Genomic DNA, 21,528 nt, shown 5'->3' with positions numbered 1-21,528 from the left:
GTCAAATCTCCATGCCCCCTCTAAATGCATCGTAGCGATGTCAAAGAGCTCGGCTGCATTCGTGCCTAGGGTAGCATGTGGGGGAAGCTGCGAGTCCTGGCTGCGGGAGTTTTGAGGAAGTCTTCAAATTACTACATCAGAGTTCTCACCAGCATATAAAAACCAAAGCAATAGGCAAAGTGTATCAGAAAGCTTGTCAAGTCCCTGGGCTGATAGGAACCCTCTTCTTTATCATCCATAATCTGGCAAGTTTTTAGGCTAGCTGCAAGAAATTGTCATGGAAATTAAAGATGGACACAAGGGAGAGGAAAATTCAAAGGATATGGACACTTTGACTCTTTCAGACAAGATTCAGTTTGCTTCACCTACTGTCACCACATTTCAGATAAGTGGTAAGGTTTTATTTATTTATTTATTTATTAAAGGGATCGGTATTATTTTATCCAGTCTATGAAGAAAACAGCACATAAATTATATAAAAAATATATTCTAAATGTTTTTTTTTTTACAATGACATTTGCTACTAAATTAACTGACCATGCAAAAAGAGGAGTATGTGGAAGTATCTTTTCTAAGCAGAAGCTGATGCTGAGCATCAGAAAATATTAGTTCTTTTCTCTGTTTTATAAAAAGCCTAATTTCATTGAGTAAAATTTTCATGCCTTAATGCTGAAGATGTTCAAATTGTCCAATCCAACAAAAAATGTAAGCTTACGAGTTTCAGTTGAATATAAATACAGTATTGCTGAGTAGGGCATTCTACTGTAAAACTAATTAAAACATTGTACTCTTTTTAGAGCTAAGCCTTTAAACTCTTGATTATATTACTTTGGAAAAAAACTCAAGGCAAACTTATTGCATGTTTGAAGTAGTTAATAATGCTTCTGAAACACTTTTTTCCCCCTTCCCTAAAGGCCAAAATTCAAAGAAGCAGGTTTTCTTTTATGTTTGCTGGTGACAATTTGTTTTTAAAGTTGTGACTTGTTTTCATTTGTTCTGCCATTCAGTCTTGCTTTGTTTTTTTTTTCCCCCCATTTGTTTCAATTGATACATATATCAATTTTGTGTGTACCCAGCACTCTGGAAGATGGCGTGTGCTTTAACAGAACCTCTTTGAATGGCAGCCTGGACAAATAAATGCAATGAAAGTAGGGAGTTTATTCATGCAGAAAGGAAAATACTACTGCACTTGTAGTGTTAGAGGTTGGATTGGACCTTGATTGAAACAAGCTGGCTAAAACAGCCAGGGAAGAGCTAGCACAGTGTGACTTGCAGTGCAAAGCACCGGCATGTGCAAGGGAGAGGGGAAGGCAGCTGCTGCTGTGGTGGGACCTGGTCCTCTCTGAGGGATGGGGCCGCTCTCTGTCCCTGGAAAGTTTGTAGTGAGAGGTGTGAGAAGATACCTACTCCACTTCTGTTGGGTTTCAGAGCCTTGGAGCAAGCGAAAGCCTTCTGTGTGCTGTACTTGGGCAGCCCTCATCGTCTACCTGCTGCTCCTGACGGCGGGTCAAGCACTGCTGATGTACAATGGTAACTCATTGGCCTTGCTGCAGGCTGCATTGCGAAAGGAAGCATTTGCTGGGTATCCTTTTGCATCTTTGCGTGGTGCCTGGAGAGCGTGGCTCTGCTACCATGCACCCCAGTGACCTGCCATATCCTTCAGCATCTCTATCTCAGGCACCTTCTGATTCCTTTTCACCCTCCCTCTTTTACAGATCTGTCTCCCTCCTGCCCCCTATTGCACAGAAGCCCCAGGTCCTGCTTCTCTGCACCCCTCTCCCTTGCAGCATGACCCTTCCAACCCGTCACCCCCAGAGCACATACCCCTCTGTGATGTCCTCTCCATGCTGCTGCAGTGTCCTGCTCTCCCAGCATTGCTTGCTTTTGGATGGGCAGGTGGGACACTGGGCCTGGGATGATGCACCTGGTGCATCCCTGCACCTGGTGAGTGATGGCAAAGACCAGCATGCTAAAAACACCTCCCTAGGTCAGCTGAGTGTTTAGCTCTGTCCTGCAGAAACACAACCACCTTCCCCACTGGCACTGGGGAAGAGTCTTGCAGGGGAGAGATTGCCCTGCCCACCCCAGACAGGCAATGCTTATTGCATGGCCCTTCTGTTTCCTCAGTGTTTAAGATACAGAGAGAGATGTCAAAAATTCAAGGAAGAAATACCTCCCACTCAGAGATGCTGAAAAGCTCCTTTGCAGAAAAACTTTGTTTGGAGAAGAACTACATAGAGACAGACATGAGATCCGGAGAAAACTGGATGAGAAACTTGGAAGAGGAAATCAACATAATTAAAAGCAGGAATGAAAATTTGATGATAATGATGAGCAACATCACCCTGGCTGCAGGTATGGTTCCTTTTCTCCATGGCCTTCTGCTTTGCCAGTTACACAGTGGGAGAAGCAAATACATTGGTAGAACTAGCAAAGCCTAAGGGCCTTGTGGTGCCTGAGCTACAGTCCTCCTGTGTGAGACTGTGGAGGGCAGGTCCTCAGCTGGGCCAAAACTGGGTAAGCTTTAACCCCATCAAGTCTTGTGAGAATTGTCCCAAGAGCCATGAAAGTACCGCAGAATTAGCAAGATGCTTCAGACAGATGAATAACTAGGACAAGATCTGGGTACTTTACATTGTTCTTCATATCTTCTAATTAGTGATACTCACACCTGGGGTTAGACATTTGTTCCTGACACCCTGGCCAGAGAGTTGGAAATACTCCTCTGGGGAGTAATGTCCTGTCTGTGCATGTGTGTCTCTGTGCATGGCCCTGGACAGCTCTGCCTCTGCATATCCACACCCTGGCAGCTTCTGGAGCAAATACAGCTCCAGGCTGCTCTCCTCTCCTGTAGGTCCTGGCTCTGACTGGAGGGTGATGGGCTCAACTGAGCCCTAAAACTTATCATCCTCCTTCTAGTACATCAGTTGAGTGCTAACTACTGAGAAATATCCACTAAATATCATTTCAGGGCCTCCTGGAAGCAAAGGAGATCCTGGTCCATCAGGTATGGAGGAATTAAGTAACTTGTTCCCTTTTTTTTTTTTTTTTTAATCTCTCCTCTTTTTTCTTAAGGAAACTTAAATGAGGATTTGAAAATTCAGTCTGTAGACCCACATCATACAGAATGTACAGAAAGCCATTTCTCTGGGAATGGAAAGACTTACTGCACCTTTAGGCTCATCTACTGGGAGCCTAGGCCCAGCTGCATGCTTCATGTGATGCTAGAGTGACCATGGCAGGATGTTTTGACATTGCCCCCTCACTGCTACTTGGCCAGAAAAGCTCAGATATTATGGGGGAAAGTGGATTGGAGCTGATCATTAGCTACAGCAACCTATTCAAATTCCTGTGAGCAGCATAGGTGGTCAGGGGTTGGAGTGTTTAGGGAGACCAGTTTCAGATCCCTTTCTTAGGCTTCTGGGAAATGAAGGCTGTCATTGTGTTTGATTCAGGTGCCAAAGGAGAGAAAGGCAGCCAAGGTGAAAAAGGACAGCCAGGTGAGTTGTGAAATTCTTGCTCTCATCCTTTATCAGCCATGAAAGAATGGGGAGCTGGTGGAGCTGGTTCTTGAGAATTGGTTGATGAATCAAGAGCTCTTCAGAGCTTCCTAAAGTGCCTTGCAGCATCCTGAAATAGGCATTTAGACAGTCCTGACAGGTGGTGGAAGTGATGTGGAAACACAGAAATGTGTTGGAGTAGGATCATGAGCTTGGCCACCCAAACCAATAGTATTTTTGGCCTTTGACTTTAGTGAAGCTGGAATTTGAGCTGCAGCCTTTTGCTTAAGTGCATTGCATTGTGAAATTTGTCTTTAAGGAGACGCAGGCGAGAAGGGAGACCCGGGTCCTAAAGGGTCACCTGGAAGCAAAGGAGAGCCTGGGTCACAAGGTAAGCAATAACACGAAAACAACAGATCACAGGATAGGAAAGACATAGTGAATGCTGAAGGTTATCTGAGCGATACAAGAATGATTATTTTTCTGTTTTAGGAATCCCAGGAGATAAAGGTGAAAAAGGTAAGTCATGGAAACAAACCCCTGTGACTTACTTCCCCCCCACCACACACAAAACTGGGAGAGTTGTGCAGTACCATGGCCCAATGGGAATGGGTAGGAATGCCTTACCTGCATAGGAAACAACTAATTTATTTGTCCTCTTAATTCAATTTCCAGGTGATCCAGGTGAAAAAGGTGCCCAAGGTCCTCCTGGTGTAGTCAGTGCTTTGAAAGGAGAGAAAGGTTCGTCTGGAAGAGATGGATCTCCAGGTGAGGAGTTATTTGCTCCTGTAGGACCTGTACCAATGCCTGTTTGTGGAGTTGCCATGGGATGAGCCCCTCAGCAGGGCCAGATGGAGATGTGTTGACATGATGGGACAATATGAGTATGCAAAAAGCTTCTCAGTTAATCAGCATGTGTGGCTGCTGATGCAACAGCCGTGCTCTTTTCCTGCCCAAGGGCATGCCGCAGCCATCTGCAGAAGCTTGTGCCATGGTACATTCTTTTCAGCCTGCATCTCTCCCCCCAGGAGCACCAGGACCACCCGGCCCTCCAGGAGAGAAAGGAGACAGAGGAGATCCAGGTAAGAAAGGAGGCAGTTGCTTTCTTATTTCATCTTTCCTATCTGCTGTCAATAATAGTGGTGTCTTACTGTGATCATCCTGTGACACAGGCAAGATGAGTTCACCAACTAATGTAACTGAGGATTTTGCATCTGTACAAGACCTTGTCAGTCAATACAACCAGAACAGGAAAGGAGAAGAAAGCTATTTACAAAGGGCTTGTATTTTGCCCAGAATGTAAGTGTAACTGGGCCTTTTGTCTCACACAGCCCATTTCAAGGGGGCTTTATCAGTTCCTGCTCTGCAGGACCCTCACTAAACAGTGCATGTAACAAATGGCAAAAAATTCAGGATCTTCTGCTCTGTCCCTGGGGAACTGCCTGCCTGGCCTTTGCAGCCCTGTCAAAGCTGCTGCTGATGCTCAGGGTCCCTGGATCTTCTGTGTTGGAATTACACCCACTCCAGGAGATAAATAACTCCAGACAGTGAGGTTGCAGCAAGTCCAGATCTAGTGTTGGCACCTGCCCTGCTCTGAGCAGAGGTTGAACCAGGCGATTTCCAGAGAAACCAATATTTCTATGACGATGATCTAAGATGCAGTCCTTGTTAAGTCATATCTGTATCTTATCCATCCCTAGTTCTTGGCCACACTGAACTTTTCTGCAGGGGGAAAAAAATATTTATTTCTTTTTAGAAATCATGTTTTCTCATCTCCCTGGCTGCACTTTGAACACTGAAAAACACCACCTCTGGCCAAACACTCTTTAGTTTCTGCCGTATTATGTATCATAGCCCAATAGTTCAATGCCTTTTCAGGAAAGTTTCCCCAAAGGCCCCTGTCGGACTGGTCAGTGAGGCCTTGCCTGCAGTCAGCTGGCCTGTCCCCAAGCATGCGGTCAGCCTGGACATCAGCAGTGCAGTGGTGCTGCCCGCTGAAAAATGGGCTCAGTGGTGACAGAACGAGCACACAAAAAAAGACTAGAAATGAAGTTTTTAATCATTACCAAGGATAGATGATGAGCTGTATCGACTAATATGAATTTTGTTTCAGGGGCACGAGGGCCACCAGGGCCAAAGGGAGACAAAGGAATTCCAGGTAAAACATTTCTGACCCCTGAATTGCTTCTGTGGATGACTGTAACATGGCTTTATGGACAATCTTGTCCTCAGTCACAGAGATGAGTTGGTAGCAATGCTGTTGGAGCTGAATGGTACAATCCTATGTGTATTTAATGTGAACAAGATTAACACCCAGAATAAATCTTATTTTATTGATAAATGCTAAGAGCCACGGTACTGGCCACAGTCACCTGATTCCCTGTGATTGCTAGCACTGCTTTCAAGTGTACCAAGAGTGGAGGTTGGCTCATGTCCTCAGCTGGGCTGCATGGGCTGCTACTATCAGTCACGGAATGCTGTGCTCCAAAAAGCATGAAAATGTCATATTCCTTATGCAGGCTCACAAGGACTTCAGGGTGTAAAGGGAAGTAAAGGAGACTCTGGCCCTGCTGGTCCAAGTGGTGAACCAGGAATACAAGGCCAAAAGGGAGAGATGGGTCTTGCAGGTAAGACGTAAGTCTACTTGACTCAACGCTTCAAAGATTTCCACCCCCCCTTCCTCCTATGTACCCCTGTTTAAATTAGTTCCAACTAAAACATCATTTGAAATCTTCATATCAAATCTTATTTTCATAAAAGCCCAGGTAACCCTAAGTATGGCTTGCTGGCCCATGAAGGAGCAGGATGAATAGAGCAGGGATTTCACTTGTGTCATGCTCCAGCAAAGCTCCCAGAGGAGGGCTAGGTGAAGGAGACTTAGTGTTGGCTCTGAACCATGCAAGTGTCTCTATAGAGCTGCCCTGTCTAATAAAAGCCACAGGTATTCAATTATCAACCTGCTTCAGATTGCCAGTGATGTTTACAATAGGATTTTTATGGTATAAACTAATACAGTAAAAAATATATGCACAAACACATGCTCACTGTAGTAAAACCTATCTCCAGAAGCTTTATCTTATATAATCCTGATTTTTATGCAACTTAACACATTGCATAGTTCCCCTATTTATTTTTGTGTAACAGGCATTAGTGGGCATCTCCTGGATAACTTCAGTTTAGTAGGTTTGTGGGCTGCACCCAGAGGAAAGGCTTAAAGCAGGTTAGCTAAGTAAATCAAAAGTTGTGTTGTCCAGCTGGGGGTGGGTGTTTCAGATAGGTGGTTTAAAGCTTCCTCAGAAGCAAGTCACCAGATCCTGCAGGCTGTAGTGGAGCTGTGCTTGCTCACAAGAGCTATGAAAAGGGAGCAGAAAGAATAACTGAGCTAAGGACTCTGGACTAATTCTGGAGCAAAAGGGTAAAGGAGAAGTCGCCCTTAAAAGGCATACTTTCAGGTACTTCATCTCTGTCAGACCACAATTACCTCCACTTAGAGAAGAGAAGGGTAATGTGAACCATGGTAATTTCCAAACACAGGTACTGAATAAACAGGATAGGAGATGGAATAGACCTTTGGTAGTGGAGACTTGGAGAAGAAAACCCTCTAGTGATAGGGATAGTTTGGGAAGTAAAGACAAGGGAGGTGCAGACTCCATCCTTAAGACCAGGTCTGACAAACACATGCCAGGGCAGTTGGCCATTGCTGGTGGTTGGTTCAGACAGACTCCTGAGGCCCTGTCCAGTCATCCTACTGTTTCACACAGATGCCACTGACTGATAAATGTAAGTGTGAAGCCAAACTCTCATGCTTCGTGAAGCTTGATGAAGATGCTCTGCTTCCTTCAGAAATGGCAAGTTTTCTATGATTTTTACATGTGCTGTGCTCTCTGGTAGGTTTCCAAGGACAGAAGGGAGAAATGGGTGAGAGGGGAGATCCTGGGCCCCCTGGACCTAGGGGTCCCCAAGGAGAGCGAGGAGACGCAGGACTGCCAGGTTTCAATGGTAAGGGAAGAGTATAGCACAAGACCCTCTGTTAGCATATGCCTTTCCTGCTGAAAGTCTGGGGCTAGCTGAGCCATTGTTTAAGCCTTGCTTGGACTGACATTAGTATTTTCTTACAGGCAGCATGGGGGAGCCTGGGCCTCCTGGGCAGAAAGGACAGGCAGGTAAGCTATGCAAAAGTTGCACAAAATATGGTTTTCCCTGTCATGGAAAATATCATGAAGAATATCACATCTGAAGTAGTTCCCAACACAGATAGAAGGATGAGATGAAGAAAACATGCTAGTGTTCTGCAAACCCATTCTGAAGCTGAAGTTGCCTTAGTTATATGCCATGCTCAGAGTGTACATGAGATCAAGGGGTAACTTATCTTCATGGGGATAACTTGTTCTGCAAAGCACAGGGCCAGGTGATTTGTCTGTCTTGCAATGGTTCTTTTTGCTCCCTCATGACTTGCTTGCATTTCACATGTATGACTTATGCTCAATGTCAAGGTTCACCTGGAGGACATGGACCCCCAGGAATTCCTGGCTCTGGTGGCAGACCTGGTCAGAAAGGGGAGAAGGGGGCCCAAGGGCCCAGTGGTACTCCAGGTACAAAGTTAATAAACTTGTAACCAGCTATTCTCCTAAACTGGCCTTGCTGTGTGTGATGGTTGCTTCTTTGTTTTGTTTTCAACTTTAGGAACTGCAGGAGAGAGGGGGCTGAAAGGTGAAAAGGGAAGCATTGGTCTGCCAGGTAAAGGAGAACAAAATGGGTTAGGTCAACCTTTTAATCTCTTCATTTATATAGTGCACACAACCTCCATAGCTCCTCCCTTAGATGAGGAAGATGACAGTATTGCACCCTTCTGCTTTCATCCTATACCTAGATAGGAGAGATGAGAGCTACCTGGCCAAACTTTGTGCTTACAAGTATCAGACAAACCAGGCTTCATATGTGTAGGTGCGCTCTGCAGTCACTGAAGATGCTCTATCCAGTCAGTGGAGCCTGGGAGGTGATACAAATGACCACAAGTAGGTGAAACTTGGAGGATCAAGATGACTCTTCACTATCTATATTTTGGATATTTCTCCATTGAGTATAATGGGAAACGAAGTGTCCACTTCAGAAACAGACCTCTATAGTTTAGATATCTAAACTGGACTGGATGAAAACCACCCTAAATATTGGTTTGTATAAACTCGTATTGTATAAATACTTATGCATTTAATTTGGTTTTGATTATCTTAGGTCCTGCAGGTCCAAAAGGGACAAAGGGAGACAGGGGGCCACCAGGTAAGAACTTGCTCTATAGCATTATTTATTCTGATATTTATTCAGCAATGATTCTGTGGCAATGTGAAATACTTGCACTCCTGCTCTCTTACCTCTGTCAGTTGTCAAGGGAATCAGCTTTTTAATTTTCCACTAGGTAGTCCAGGCCCAATTGGTGAAAAAGGAAGAATGGGAGATTATGGCAGGCCTGGCCCAAAAGGGGAGCCTGGGGCCAAGGGAGCAAGAGGAGATACTGGACCTGTTGGTAAGGCTGTTTGCAGCATTCTGGTGTGTTTGGGTTTGGGACCTTACACTGTGCAATAGTGTGCATGCTGGCATGTGAGGGCTGCTCTGGGCCCTTCAGAAAGGACAACAGTAGAGCTATGCTATGTGTTTTCCTTCTTCCTTTCCAATCATAGATTGTTTCCAAATACCCAATTACCTGTGTGTTTTCATTTTTATTTTATTTTTTTAACGGCTGGAGGAGGAAAAGAAAGTGAAAACTTCTGAAGCTTAGGGCTCGGAGTGCACAGATATAATGAGGGGATCCAACAAGGCATGACAACTCTGCAGAAGTTGTATCTTGGTGGCATTCTCAGTTTCTGTCATGTTTCCCCCTAGATGTACAGAGTTTAACAGCACCTCACCTCTTGGACAGTGAGAACATTTTAGTGCAACCTTTACAGAGAAAACTTCACTGATGGAGCATGTCTGAGCTCATGAATTTCTTTTTGGCTGTGGTACAGGACAGGAACCTGCTCCAACTGCTGCCTTTTTGTTGCTTGCGCTGATCAGCACATGGGTGCTTGCAAACAAAATAAATCAGAGCTGTTCTGGAGCTCTTCTGTGCACTCTTGCAGATCCCTTTCTAGAGGAGACATGGAGCCTCCTCCAAGTGGGAGGACAGTAAGATGTGTTTTGTGGAGGTAGCATCTGCAGATCTGAAGATTGCACAATGTGTTTTTTGCCCCCATCCCCACAAATTTTTTTCTTAGTACAGGGGATCTTGTACAGAAGTGTAAGTGTATTTCTGCAGTCCTGGGCCAGCACCTGCAGTCTAAAACACTTGATATAGGTCATCTTATAAATATTCCTAGAGATACCATACCTTCTTCTGGAGATCCTGAAGGCTGTCAGGAATGTCATTTTAAAGATGTAGTGGTAATGAGATCCATTTCTCTTAAGTGAATGAGATTTTTGCAAACGGTGCTTTTCACTCCAGTCACATAGGGAAAACTGCCATATGTTATCCTGCTTTCTTTGCCCTTCTGCTATCATATTTTTCAACTCTTAGCCACTTCCAAGGGCCCATTTCTCAAGAGAATGGAGCCCTTCTATCTCTGACCAATACAATTATTGAGGGAAAAAAAAAAGTGATGGCCATGTTTTTTCTCTAAACAACTCAATTATTTGCTTATTTCTCTTTGAAACAGGTCCTCCAGGAGTGCCTGGGAGTAAAGGAGAAAAAGGAGAAGGTACTGCACTTACTTATTCTTCTACTGCTTCCTTTCTTGCATGAAACCCTTTGCCATGAGGCCCAGCCTGTCTCCCAGCACACGTGGCTAGCTGGAGCTCATCTGGAGCAGCACTAGCAGATGGATGTGGCTACACACTGCGCCGATGTGCGACTGGGCTGTGGCCATGGCCGAGGCTGGGTCATGCACGGCTTTTACAGGACTCTGGTCCCTACCAGGCCACGGCCTCTGGGATGGGAGTGTTCACCCAAATCTAAACACTTGCTGTTTCGTCTGCCCCAACTGTGCAGATCTTTTTTCCCTCCTCCCTCATTTCTGTGTGGTTAGTAGAGCTCTCTTCTGCTTTGACTTTTCAGAGAGCTCCAGCTTTTTTATACGAATTGCTGGAGGAGGCAGGAGCGGTCGTGTGGAAATCTTTTACAAGGGCTGCTTGGGAACGATTTGTGATGATGGCTGGGACGCCAAGGACGGCGCCGTGGTGTGCCGCATGCTGGGCTACAGCCGCGTCGTCAGGACCTTCACAGCCAGCGCCGGTGAGTCCCTAGCAGCTCCCTGCATGGAAGGGAAGCAGCACAAGGCCCTTTTCACAAGAAACAGCAAAGCAAAGATACCAATCTCAAAAGGACAAAGTCCTCTTGGGATGATGCAGCTGCACCTTGAGAGCTGCTCAAACTAGGCTTGCTCATGAGGGAGATAAAGCTTTTTGGCCACAAAACCCAGCATATGCTTGCAATCCACAAGGATATTCTCAGAAAAATGTGTGTTCTTTGTTGTTCTTGTTTCCCTTATCTTACAATGACTGACTCCTCCCCCTCCCCCGCCACCCTGAATTTGTTCTTTAAAGGTACTGGAGAAATTTGGCTTGATGATGTGAACTGCCAAGGGACTGAACGTTCACTTCTTGACTGCTCAAAGTCACCCTGGGGTGTGCACAACTGCATGCACAACGAGGACGCTGGTGTAGAGTGTGCTTGATGGACTCAAACTGCCCTTGATCCACTGCCCAACCTGTGCTGTACATGCTGCTGCTGCCTGTCTCTGCTTATGACATTGCTATTTTTTACCTGTTCATTAAATTTTCCACAAATGGGTAACAGCCTGCAGATCTGGTGACTATCTAAAACACTCCTGGCTGCCACACCAGGACATGAGTTCAGCCACATGGTCTGACTCGCAGCTCTACAAGCGATCTGGCACCAGCGTGCTGGGACTTAGCTGTCTTGGTGTCTGCATCCCACTATCCTGATCGTGAAGCTGAACCTAAAACTCCCTGTGAAGTGGATATCCTGCAAACAGCAGATGCTCAATCAGCATGCAAATATTACTGTGCTCTATAGGAGAAGGATGGTCACAAGCTGAAGCACAAAAGTAAGTGCCCATGGGCCAGGTGCCACCTGCCCTGCTTTTAGCACCAATCATCTTTCCTTGGCCTGTCTCCTGGAGCAAGAATGCTTTGGTCTAATAACCTGGTCTAGGGAGCTAAGTGCTTTCAAGTCTTTAGAGAAGAGATGCTTCAGTAAAATAAAAGGACAATGAATGAAAGCAGTAAGGGGAAAGTATCTGCTTAATTAAGCTTTCAGATTGAAATTACACATCCAAAAACCAAAGGCTCCTGCCTTAATTGAAGGTGTCATACAGACCAATGCTGGAGACAATAACTGGAAGGAGTTTTTTTGTATTAACTCTTCTCCTTTTCCATTGCTGCAGCACTTGACACTTGGCAGGTGACCAGCAGCCCCTATCTAGCTATGCACATTACAATGTACATGTCTGCTTTAATGTTGGTCATAATCGCACTTGGCTAGATACTGCTGAAATGTGGTTTTAGTGATTTACAAATTCAGACATAAGTGGAAAAATTAGTGTGATCCTAGTAGGAGAAGCAGGTGGCAGAGCAGCCAGAGTCCAGCTGAGGAGGGTCACTGTGGCCAACACTACACAAAACTTATCAAAAAAAGAAAACCCCCAAAAAAGCATAATGCTAAATGAGAGGAAATGATGATTATAGGGTCTTGGCCTTTAGGAAAGAGGTCTAGAAAATCCCTGGATTTTTTTCCACTGTCCCTGTGCCAGAGAACAATAGAGGAAGCCTGATGAATGACAAATATTTTAAAGCTGCTGGAGCTGAACAGTTGCTCACCTCAATGAGGAGAAATGTTCCTTGTCTGGGGTTGTTTAAATAGCATCTCCGTTTTGAAGAACAGGCAGTGAGAACAAGCAGTGGTACCAGGTTTAATAGTATGACACTTAGGGGTTAGATTAGATCCTAAGTCCATTTTCAACTTTTGTCTTATGTAATGTTATTTAAATGCAATTACCATTGTTGAAGCAAGAAATTCTCTATGGTTCTCCCATCTTTCCTATTAGTTGGGATGTGCTTAAGAAGGTGCACTGGATAAGTGGTTATGCTGAATTAACTTCTTCATTGCTTACCTTCCCTCTTGCCAAACCCTGTACCTCTGCTCGTACTGTGAATACCCACAGGGTGGGAGCTGCTCTCGCTGCAGCCCTGTAAAGAGCCAGCTTGCAGAACTGATCCTTGTGAAACTACCTATTTTTAAAAAAAAAAAAAAAAAGGTGGGGGGGGAGGAAAAAAAAATCCCTTCTGATATTAGTCAGGAGCTTGAGAGATATCAGGACAATTCTAAAATCCAGGAGGAGAAGGAGAAGGAAAAAAAAAAAAAAAAAAAAAAAAAAGCTGTGTGAGGTTATTTGCAATGGCAGGTTGCTTGCAGGGACAGGGACACGGGTCATTTGCCCCTGTTGTAGCATCCCCCTGTATCCTGGGCTTTTACCAGTTGCTGGCCTGGCCTGGTAGCTGTAGCTGTTCAGTGATTTTTGTGCCTGCAGAGGGGAGATCCGTCTTTAAATTATTTAAAATCTTCCAAGCAGCTCTGCGGCTCCATTGCCCTTTCCAAAGCTGTTCTGGATACTTAGATGTTTTCCCACTTGTTGAGCCAGCAGCGCTTCGCTCGCCTTCCCCCGGGGCCAGGACTCGTGTTTGCACAGCAGCCGCCAAGGGGAGCTCCAGCGCTGCCTGGCGAGCCGCTCTGCGCTGCTTATTTATCTTCACTTTTTGTATTTTTACTTTTTTTTCTTTATTCTCTGCTATTTTATTCTGCTTTATTCTAACGTAAAATCCAAGAACTCCCCCCAAGTTTCTCAATTTCAGCCCCTTGGAGAGGTTTCCTCCAAGAGAGGCCCTGGAGAATGTGCCACAAGCTCCCTCTTGGCATTGAGACCTGCAAAATTCCAGCTGTTGGTCCCCCTAGCTGCATATGGAGACCCAAAACCAGTGCCCGGTGGGGACAGCGGTGCTTGGTCCAGCCCTGCTGTCCGCAGCCCCGCACAGGCTGCAGTTGCTAATAAGGAATCATGCAGCTTTGCTTATCATTCCCTCCCAGCACCAATTAAAAAGATTTAGTTAAGCAGAATGCAATTACACTGTCATGGATAAAAGGGATACAATTAATTAAAAAGGAGTACTTACCCTGAGGAACACTGGTGCTTGCAGATGCTCCCACCCCTGTCCCTGATCTCTTGGCATAAGCGGAGGACGGAGCAGGCATGTGCCCAGAGCTGCCCTGAGTGCATCTCCCAGCTCCTGGGACTCTCTGGGACAAGCAAGTTAGCTCTTAGGGCTCTTCTGTAGCCCTAAAATGTCATTTCCCAAGCTGTTCTCCCCACTTTTCCAAGGAGCTGAATGTTTGGTAGATATTGTCAGGCACTGGGCTGGGACCTGGGTTGCAGATTATCCGTGGAGCATGGTGAGAGTCTGAGTGCAATTTTACAGTCCCAACAGAAGTCACATGTGACTCAGAATACTACCCAGGCACTCGGAGATTCTCAAAAGTGAAGCCTTTACTAACTAAAAGCCAATCCTTTAGGTTTCTGAAGCTTCAAGCTTATGCTGAATGCATCCCTAACACATCTTGTCCTAGCAAAATTATTGATGATTCTGGCTGAAAATGTAGAAAAGGCAATTTCATTTAGCTCACACCTAAAAAATTGTTCTCTCTGAGGGTTGTTTTTTTTTTTTCTTTTTTTAAAGTGCATTAAAGCTTTCATATTAAATGTCAAGTGTAATGAAGGAAAGACTTGTTCCTTGCTCACATTAGAGACGTAAAAATTTTAATATGCATGTTGGGCGTATCTAAAGTTTAAACTCATCTTGTAATGTGTGGCTCTCTAATTTCGTTTTCTTCCATCTCTTCCAAAGTCTCCTGTTGCTCATGAGCTAGAGTATGATCACAGCAGTGCCAATCTGCAGGCACTTTTTTTTTCTTTTTTTTTTTTTTTTCCTTATAAATGTAACAGTGGAAGGCAACATAGGGCCATGAAACCTGGGATTTTTTTCTGGCTCACTTGCTGTCAACACCAGTTACAGGTCTGTTAACTCCCTTCCTGATGGCATGGTCCAGCAAAGGTCCAACCAACCATTCAGTTCAGCTCACAGCCCCTGTTACAAGCAGGTATTTCTGATCTGAGCAAAAGGACCAGTTCTGCTTTAATTTGCACTCAGGAATAAGCATCTGTGCAGGCAGTTGGCCTCCTGTGACACCAAGCTGAATTTAACCCAAACTATTTAAACAAATGTTAGCAGTAGAGCCGAATGATTATCTATTTATTTCAGTATTTGTCTTTTTCAAGTGTGACCTAAAATCTATAAGTAATTAGTTATTGTGTTGACTACGGTACTACAAAATGCTTCCCATCATTTTTTATTCAGACTCCGAGCTGTGACTCCCAAATCATTCTAGTCACAGCCGTCTTCAAAGGTCCAAAGAGGGAGGGCTAATGCCTTAATATCTTTGAGATTTGCAAGAATATTTGTGGATTTGCTGGGGATTCAGTGCAAGATGGAGGAAAAAAAAAAAAGAGAGGTTTGCAGGCAAACAGGAACTTGTGCCAGCAGTTCAAAAAGAAAGATACCTCCAGCTGCAGAAAGACTTGAACATTAAAGTGCAAAATAAACATTGCTATTCAGCGGCAGGCTTTGTCTTTTGAGTCCTGGGCTAAGACTACTTCACAGGGACTATAAAAGCTCCTTGCTCTCTTTTGTTGATGCTAAATGAATTTTAAGAGTGCCAGCTCGGAGTATGGAGTGCGTTGGGATTGCCGTCTCCAGCTCCTCCCAAATCATCTACATACCATCCAGGGAGAGGGAAGGAGGTGACTTTCAGAGCTGTTGAATAGGTGCATCGTGTAAACCGTAAAGTCTTTAGTATGCAAACTGCCTTTATTCTGAGGACGCTTTGTGATATTTTGTATAAATATTTAGGAGTAAGGGGAAGATGCCAGTTAGGCACCATCCCTTCGAGGTGACAGTACTCATGTCTCGCTACCTTAGGAAATCTTGCTGGAGTCGATGGGTTCAGAGGGTTTGTAGACTCAGGCTGTAAATCATTTGAGATATGAATTACTGCCTTATTAGAGCAGCTTCATAACTGTAATTCTAGATAAGTGCGCAATTAGCCTGATCCCTTCAGATAACCATTTTTTTTTTCCTATTGGCATGTTATCTCCTACTAGGCTGCCTGGCTATTTGAAGAAACTGCAGCAAACTTTTGCAGATGTTATGGCCAGATATTATTTTCACAATCATCTCACATTACCTCCTGTGTGAGACGCGGCAGAACCAAGCAGCTGGTAATTCCCACATCGGTTCAGCACTGCACCTTCTTTTCTAGGAAGGTGCTGGGTCCCAGGTTAAAGTTTGTCAAACATCATGACCAAACCACATGCCGTTTCCATGAGTCTGTTCCCATTACCCACAACTGCGAAACCAGGACCCTCAGGCTGAAAGGGCAAGGGCCTTTTTCCTGATATGGGTAAGGATGGCTGGCTCCACTTGGGAGGCTACAAAATTTCTCCAATAACAAGCAGGGACAGACTCCTGCAGCAACGCTGGAGGGAGGGGAAATACCCTGTTTCTAGGAATCGATTTATTTCCATCAGGCTTTGAGAGCTGCTCAACACTGTGGAGGAGCCGGCTGCAGTTGGCAGATGGAGGGGAGGAGGCAAAGTGCCCTTTGGTTTCTTTTGAGGAGGCTCCAAAAGTGCAAGAAGAGAACAGGTTACCTGCTTTCACAGAGCATGGAGGTTGCTTGCTTTGGAAGCCTGTTGTGCAAGCTGGCGTGGTGAGGAGAAGGAGGAGAAATGTCCCTCCCAGGGGCCACAGTGAGGACAGTGCTCTGGGGAACCACTCTGACGTTCCAACTCTAGGATTAGAAAACGAAAAAAAAAAAAAAATCAGTGTTTTTGTGTTGTTGCTCCCAGATGCACAGTGCCACTCTGGATTAGCGGCTGGCGCGTCCACCATGACCTGCCGCTGTGCGACACGCTGTGACCCTGCGGGAGCACACGCGGTGCAAGGATAAAATGTACGATCTCGGGCAGACACGTGGGGCCCAACTCAGCCAGTGGGTCCCAGTGACATGACTTCAGCAGGGGCCTCCAAGCATCCCCAGCACGGGTGATGAAGCAGTGAGCTGCGACCAGGGTCACATCTGCAGCTGGCACACATCAGTGCTGCTCTGCTGACATGGGGAGCAGCCCGTGCTTCTCCGGTACAACACGCAGAAACTACCCCTTGTGAGGGGAATGTTTCTCTGGAAGATAAAGTGATGCCTTTGTGTGGCTATGGGTGAGAGGTTACACTAGCAAAGGCCTTGTGCACCATTACAGTGACCAATGGGTTGAGCTGGGTCATGGAAAAGCCCATCTGGCAGCTCTGTTTCCTCACATTCTTCTCTAGCAGCCCCATCTGAAAGAAGGATGAATTCCCCCAACAAGCTGGTCCTTAAATCCCAAGGGAAAAAAAAAAGTAGCAGAGTGAGACAGGGGTGATTAGGAGGGGCAAAAAAGAGTGCTGTCGTCTGGTGGCACCTTGACATGGTCCTACCAAGAGCGGAGAGTACAGTAATCTTCACCCTGATGGTGCAAAGGTTTTACCAATGTCCCTAAACTCCAGCGTTCTCCCACCTTGATATTTCTGCAACCCTGACTGTTGCCACTTACTCATGCCCCCACAAGGTGATGAAGTCTTGTCCCAGGCCATCCTTTGACTTCACGGAGTGTGGCAGGATCTGGTTCCTTCACTCCCTATTGACTTTCTTATTTAGCAAATGGATTTCGTCCCAGGGACCCAAAGAGAAAAAAAATGCCTTAAAATGTCAAAGTATAATCATGAGGAGGGCTGCATGTGATTTCCATCTGGATTTCTGTAGAAAGAAATAAAGTTAAAAATACTGACCCTTCAAGATATATATATATATATATAAATGAATCTTGTGGGTTCCCCCCCCCCTTTCAGAAACAAATGCTTGATGGTATTACAACTACTTTGAAAATACTTTTTAATAGGGAGGGAAAAAAAAGTGGGAGAGATTTTGACCTGCTCCATTGAAGAGCAACATTTGCAGCAGAGATGCCCCTGTCCTCTCTAGAAAGGCTCATTGCCCAGCTGACTTCAAGCACCACAGCAAAGGCTTCCTGTCTAATAAAGTATTTGTGGATCCTTTCTCTCTCGTTAGTTTTTTTTTTTCCCTCCTCCTATTCATTCATACATCTTCTGCTGTTTAAAAGTAAACTGTTCCAAGATGTTTGTATGACATGAATTTATAACCCAGATGATAGCCATCGTTTTCACTCTACAGAGGCAAACTCATATGTAGTTTTTAAGACTTTAACTCTTAATCCTTGTTGTTGTTTTTCCAGGCCTTATGTACTGCTCTGTTGATATTTCTGATCCTTAGTTTCCAAATATTCAATCTCTTTTAAATGGGAGCTTGGTAGCTGGCAGTGTTTGAAAACATTGATACTGCTAATCAGCAAAAGACTTGCTGAATTAAAAAAAAATAACACTTTGTCTTGCTTGACAAAACACTAATGTTGCATATTAGCCTCAACCAATAAAATTAGGCATGAGGCAGAGAGTCGGACTCTAAGCTTGATTAGACATATTAGGTATAGGTTGGCATATTGTAATAGCAGCTGAGGAATAAAGAGATCATTGTCAGATTTGCATAGACATAGGCAGGTCCTCAGCTGATGTAAATGAACTCGACTCTACTGCCGTCAAAAGGTTTTACATCCACACTTATGTTTCCTGAATGAGCTGAACATGTGAAGTCACTTACCCAGTTATTTTCAGCAGTCTTGGGCAGTAAAGTTCTCACTAAAATCAAGAGAATTAAAAGCCTGAAAAAGGACCACCCAGGCTACTGGAGTGTTCAAGGGAAATCTGATGGAAATCAGAAAAGAACACAAGCTCTTCTGCACCAAATGAACAGATAGAGTCGGAACATGAGCAAAAAAAATTTTTTTTTCTTCCCAGGGAAATATTCCCTTGATAAACTGGAGAATTTCAAGTATGAAATTTTGAAAGAGAAAAGGACATTAAATTCAAAATATGAATTTGAAAGAGAAGAGAAATCCTCCCAGTAAACATTGTCAAGGCACCAAACTTTTGCTGAGTAACCGAAGGTTCAGTGCATGCAGTATGTCCGATACAGCTGTTATGAAACCAAAGGAACATCTTCAGGGAGATGCTCAGAATTTATGCTCCAGGTTACAAGATCAATGATACCAAAATCAGGTTAGATTTGGAAAAAAGAAGAAGAAGAAGAAGAAGAAAGTCAGTGCCAAGTCCAGAATGTCTTGGCAATGCTGTCATCAGTACTGGAGCAGTAAAAGGCTCTTGTTCTACAGCGAGCTAAAAAAAATCAAAATCCAACCCTGGGATTAAGCCAAAACATAAATTTATCCTTTTCTTGCCAAAAATAAAAGTGGAAATATTTCAGTCTTTAAATGGAAAGCAAATGCCTCAGATTTCATCGAGTTTGCATATAGCTTAGGTCAACCCAAGGTGACGCAAAGGTTACCCAAACGGTGCGGGGAGCAGCCTTGCATGCCCTGACCAAAGTGGCTAGAAAGTGGGGCCAAAGCCAAAGACACAGAAAGAACTCTGATATTTCTCTGTCCCATGTCAGTGCTGATTTAATCATAGGGACCCGCTAAACTCACCTTAGCAAGGATCTCTGAGCACCTACGTCCTATGCCCATCATTGGGGTCAGCCATCTGCCGCTGGGCAAACACGAGAAGGGGATTAGCAACAAACTGGCAGGGAATGCTGGAGAACCAGCAATATATTTTACTAGAGACAGATGTAAACACAATGAGGATATTGTTTTGAAATTAAGGGGCGAGCAGGAAATTTCATAGTGGTCTCCTGAGGTTGTTTTCCTTGCCACTAAAGCAAAAGGGGCTTGGGAGCGAGAAGACAAACCGTAGGGCATAAATCTACCACCGTGAAGGATCTTCCCTGAGGTCTGCTCCTTCTCCATCACCGCCTGATTGCCACCATAACCACACATAAGATGTATGTATCTATTGCTACTAAAAGCCACAGATGCTTCTCTATTTTCCTTAGAAGCATAAACTGTTTTTTGTAACTATCAATTGCCCAAATTCAGAGACGAGTATAACGAGCTCATTCTGCCTTATTTGCTAGAAACCGGCACCAGTTCTGCTGAGACTAAGATAAAAGGGAAGTGCACAGAAACAGGATGGAAAAGCTATGTGGGGAACTTAATTATGTTAGCAATGTTGTTTTCCAAATTAAAGTAAAAAATGTTTCACAGATGAGAAATTAAGGGTTTCAAAGTGCCTCAGTCCCAATGAGATTTCTGCTTAAAGCTTTTATGGTCAAAATGTCTCCAAGACCATGTTCATCATTGGAGGAGAAAATATGCAGAAAACTGCCAAAAATGTCATCCAGAGAGGGAACCTCTCTTAAGATCATTTCTGCACTAATAAGAGTTTGCTGGCACTTTTGAGTGCAGACACATCTTCTGCTGGCAAAAACCTTTGCCGCTCCCCAACTACAGCTAAGACATGTTATTCGGCTGGAGTAAATCTATAGGCTGCTGCTTCTGCCATCATCAAAATGTCATTAAAAATCACAACCCAAGAGACATTACTATGGCAGCACAAGTTTCAAGTGCAGAGCAGGCTCTGGCAAGGTTGCTGGCGCTGGGGAAGGATTTGTGTTGGTGTGGAGGGTTGCTGCACAGACCAGCTAATCTGGGAAAAATTGCAGTGCCTGCTCAGACATCTCCTCCCTGTCTCACCAACCCACCTCTGACAAGCCCTTGGCTTTCTCCAAGGCAATACAAGAGCCTCAATGCTCAAGCTCTACTGCTGCTGTTGACACAAGTCCCTGTTTCCTCATATTAAAAATCCAAGGGATTCACATGGAAAATGGTGGGTAACTAAACTCTTTAAAAGAGTAAAATCTGTGTAATCCAAGCAGTAAAAGGGAAGAATCCTCATTAAATAGCCAACCCTGCAATTAGTTGGACTGAGTTATACAAGAAGCATGATTCACAGAAATGATGGTCAAGTGGGATCTCACATGCAAACCTGAGCCCTCTTTTCTCACATCTTTTCATCAGGTTTTGGGGCCATTAGTCCAAAGCTAACTGAAGTAATGGAAATATTTCACTGCCTTTGATGGACTTTGGATCAAGACCAGCTGCAGACGGTTTTTCATGACATTTTCTCCTCTGGTGCAACTCCAAAAGGACCTACCTGACTCTAATGATACTAGAATTTTCAAGTCTACTCCCATCACTTTCAAGAGAGACTTTTTTTTTTCACCTCTGGAGACAACCCTGAGCCACTCGCATTAATAATTAAATAACAACTGAGCATCAGGGGAGGGGAAGTGACAAATCTGCCAAACTCCTTCTGAGATATTTTGACAATCTGTAGTCTGAAAAGATTGTAAATGAGGACTGGCCCCTCATTACACTCCTACTTTCTCATGGTTATCTTTAAACATAGCATGGATTATGGCCCATCCATTCCCAGGACACATTTTGATGTCATAACAATAGTTGCGACGCCAGAGTACACAATACTTAACTGCCAGCACCCTGGCACCATGATTAACAACCACTTTTGCCACTGTACCTTCTGTCCTGCCATCAAAGTAAAATTTGTCCCTATTAATCAAAAGGAAGTGTTCTTTGCTGAAATGCTCATTTGTATTGAGTAGATTTCGAACATTCATCTCGGATGCTATGTGCAACCGCTAACCTTTTGGCAGAGTCTGCTGGGAGTTTCTGCTCATTTGTATACGAAACATGTTGGATGAAAGGGCAACTAAACATAATTTACCTGGAAGCGAGGTTAAAAGTGGTTTACCAATTTGATGGTGTTTGACTTGAGAAACAAGACAATAATTAACACCTACCCATTGATTACTATTGATCAACTTTTTGCTTTCTGC

The 21,528-nt window shown here is 44.4% G+C and overlaps 2 protein-coding genes across 2 annotated transcripts in view; one reads left to right on the top strand and one right to left on the bottom strand.

Annotated features, from left to right (window-relative positions):
• The first annotated feature begins 269 nt into the window (after nt 1-269).
• On the top strand, nt 270-11,214 carry MARCO (macrophage receptor with collagenous structure). Its single transcript, XM_088519593.1, has 20 exons — nt 270-392; nt 1,429-1,530; nt 2,128-2,355; nt 2,972-3,007; nt 3,456-3,500; nt 3,820-3,891; nt 3,993-4,019; nt 4,176-4,268; nt 4,529-4,582; nt 5,614-5,658; nt 6,020-6,127; nt 7,392-7,499; nt 7,619-7,663; nt 7,994-8,092; nt 8,184-8,237; nt 8,733-8,777; nt 8,914-9,021; nt 10,190-10,231; nt 10,588-10,764; nt 11,076-11,214. The coding sequence occupies exons 1-20, from the start codon at nt 278-280 to the stop codon at nt 11,204-11,206; spliced, it is 1,734 nt and encodes a 577-aa protein (XP_088375719.1). The 5' UTR covers nt 270-277; the 3' UTR covers nt 11,207-11,214.
• Nucleotides 3,036-21,528, bottom strand: part of LOC104580026 (glycerol-3-phosphate dehydrogenase 1-like protein) — a 320,964-nt gene continuing 302,471 nt past the window's right edge. The window contains exon 9 of the transcript XR_015913075.1: nt 3,036-3,055. The gene's annotated coding sequence lies outside the window, so the exon portion shown is untranslated. The remainder of the gene's footprint in view (nt 3,056-21,528) is intronic.

Source organism: Tinamus guttatus, unplaced genomic scaffold, assembly GCF_059628265.1.
Source record: "Tinamus guttatus ecotype Peru unplaced genomic scaffold, ASM5962826v1 Tinamus_guttatus_pri_ptg000060l, whole genome shotgun sequence".
Lineage (NCBI taxonomy): Eukaryota > Metazoa > Chordata > Aves > Tinamiformes > Tinamidae > Tinamus > Tinamus guttatus.
Note: the sequence above shows the minus strand (reverse complement) of the source record. Positions and strands in the feature narration are given on the sequence as shown.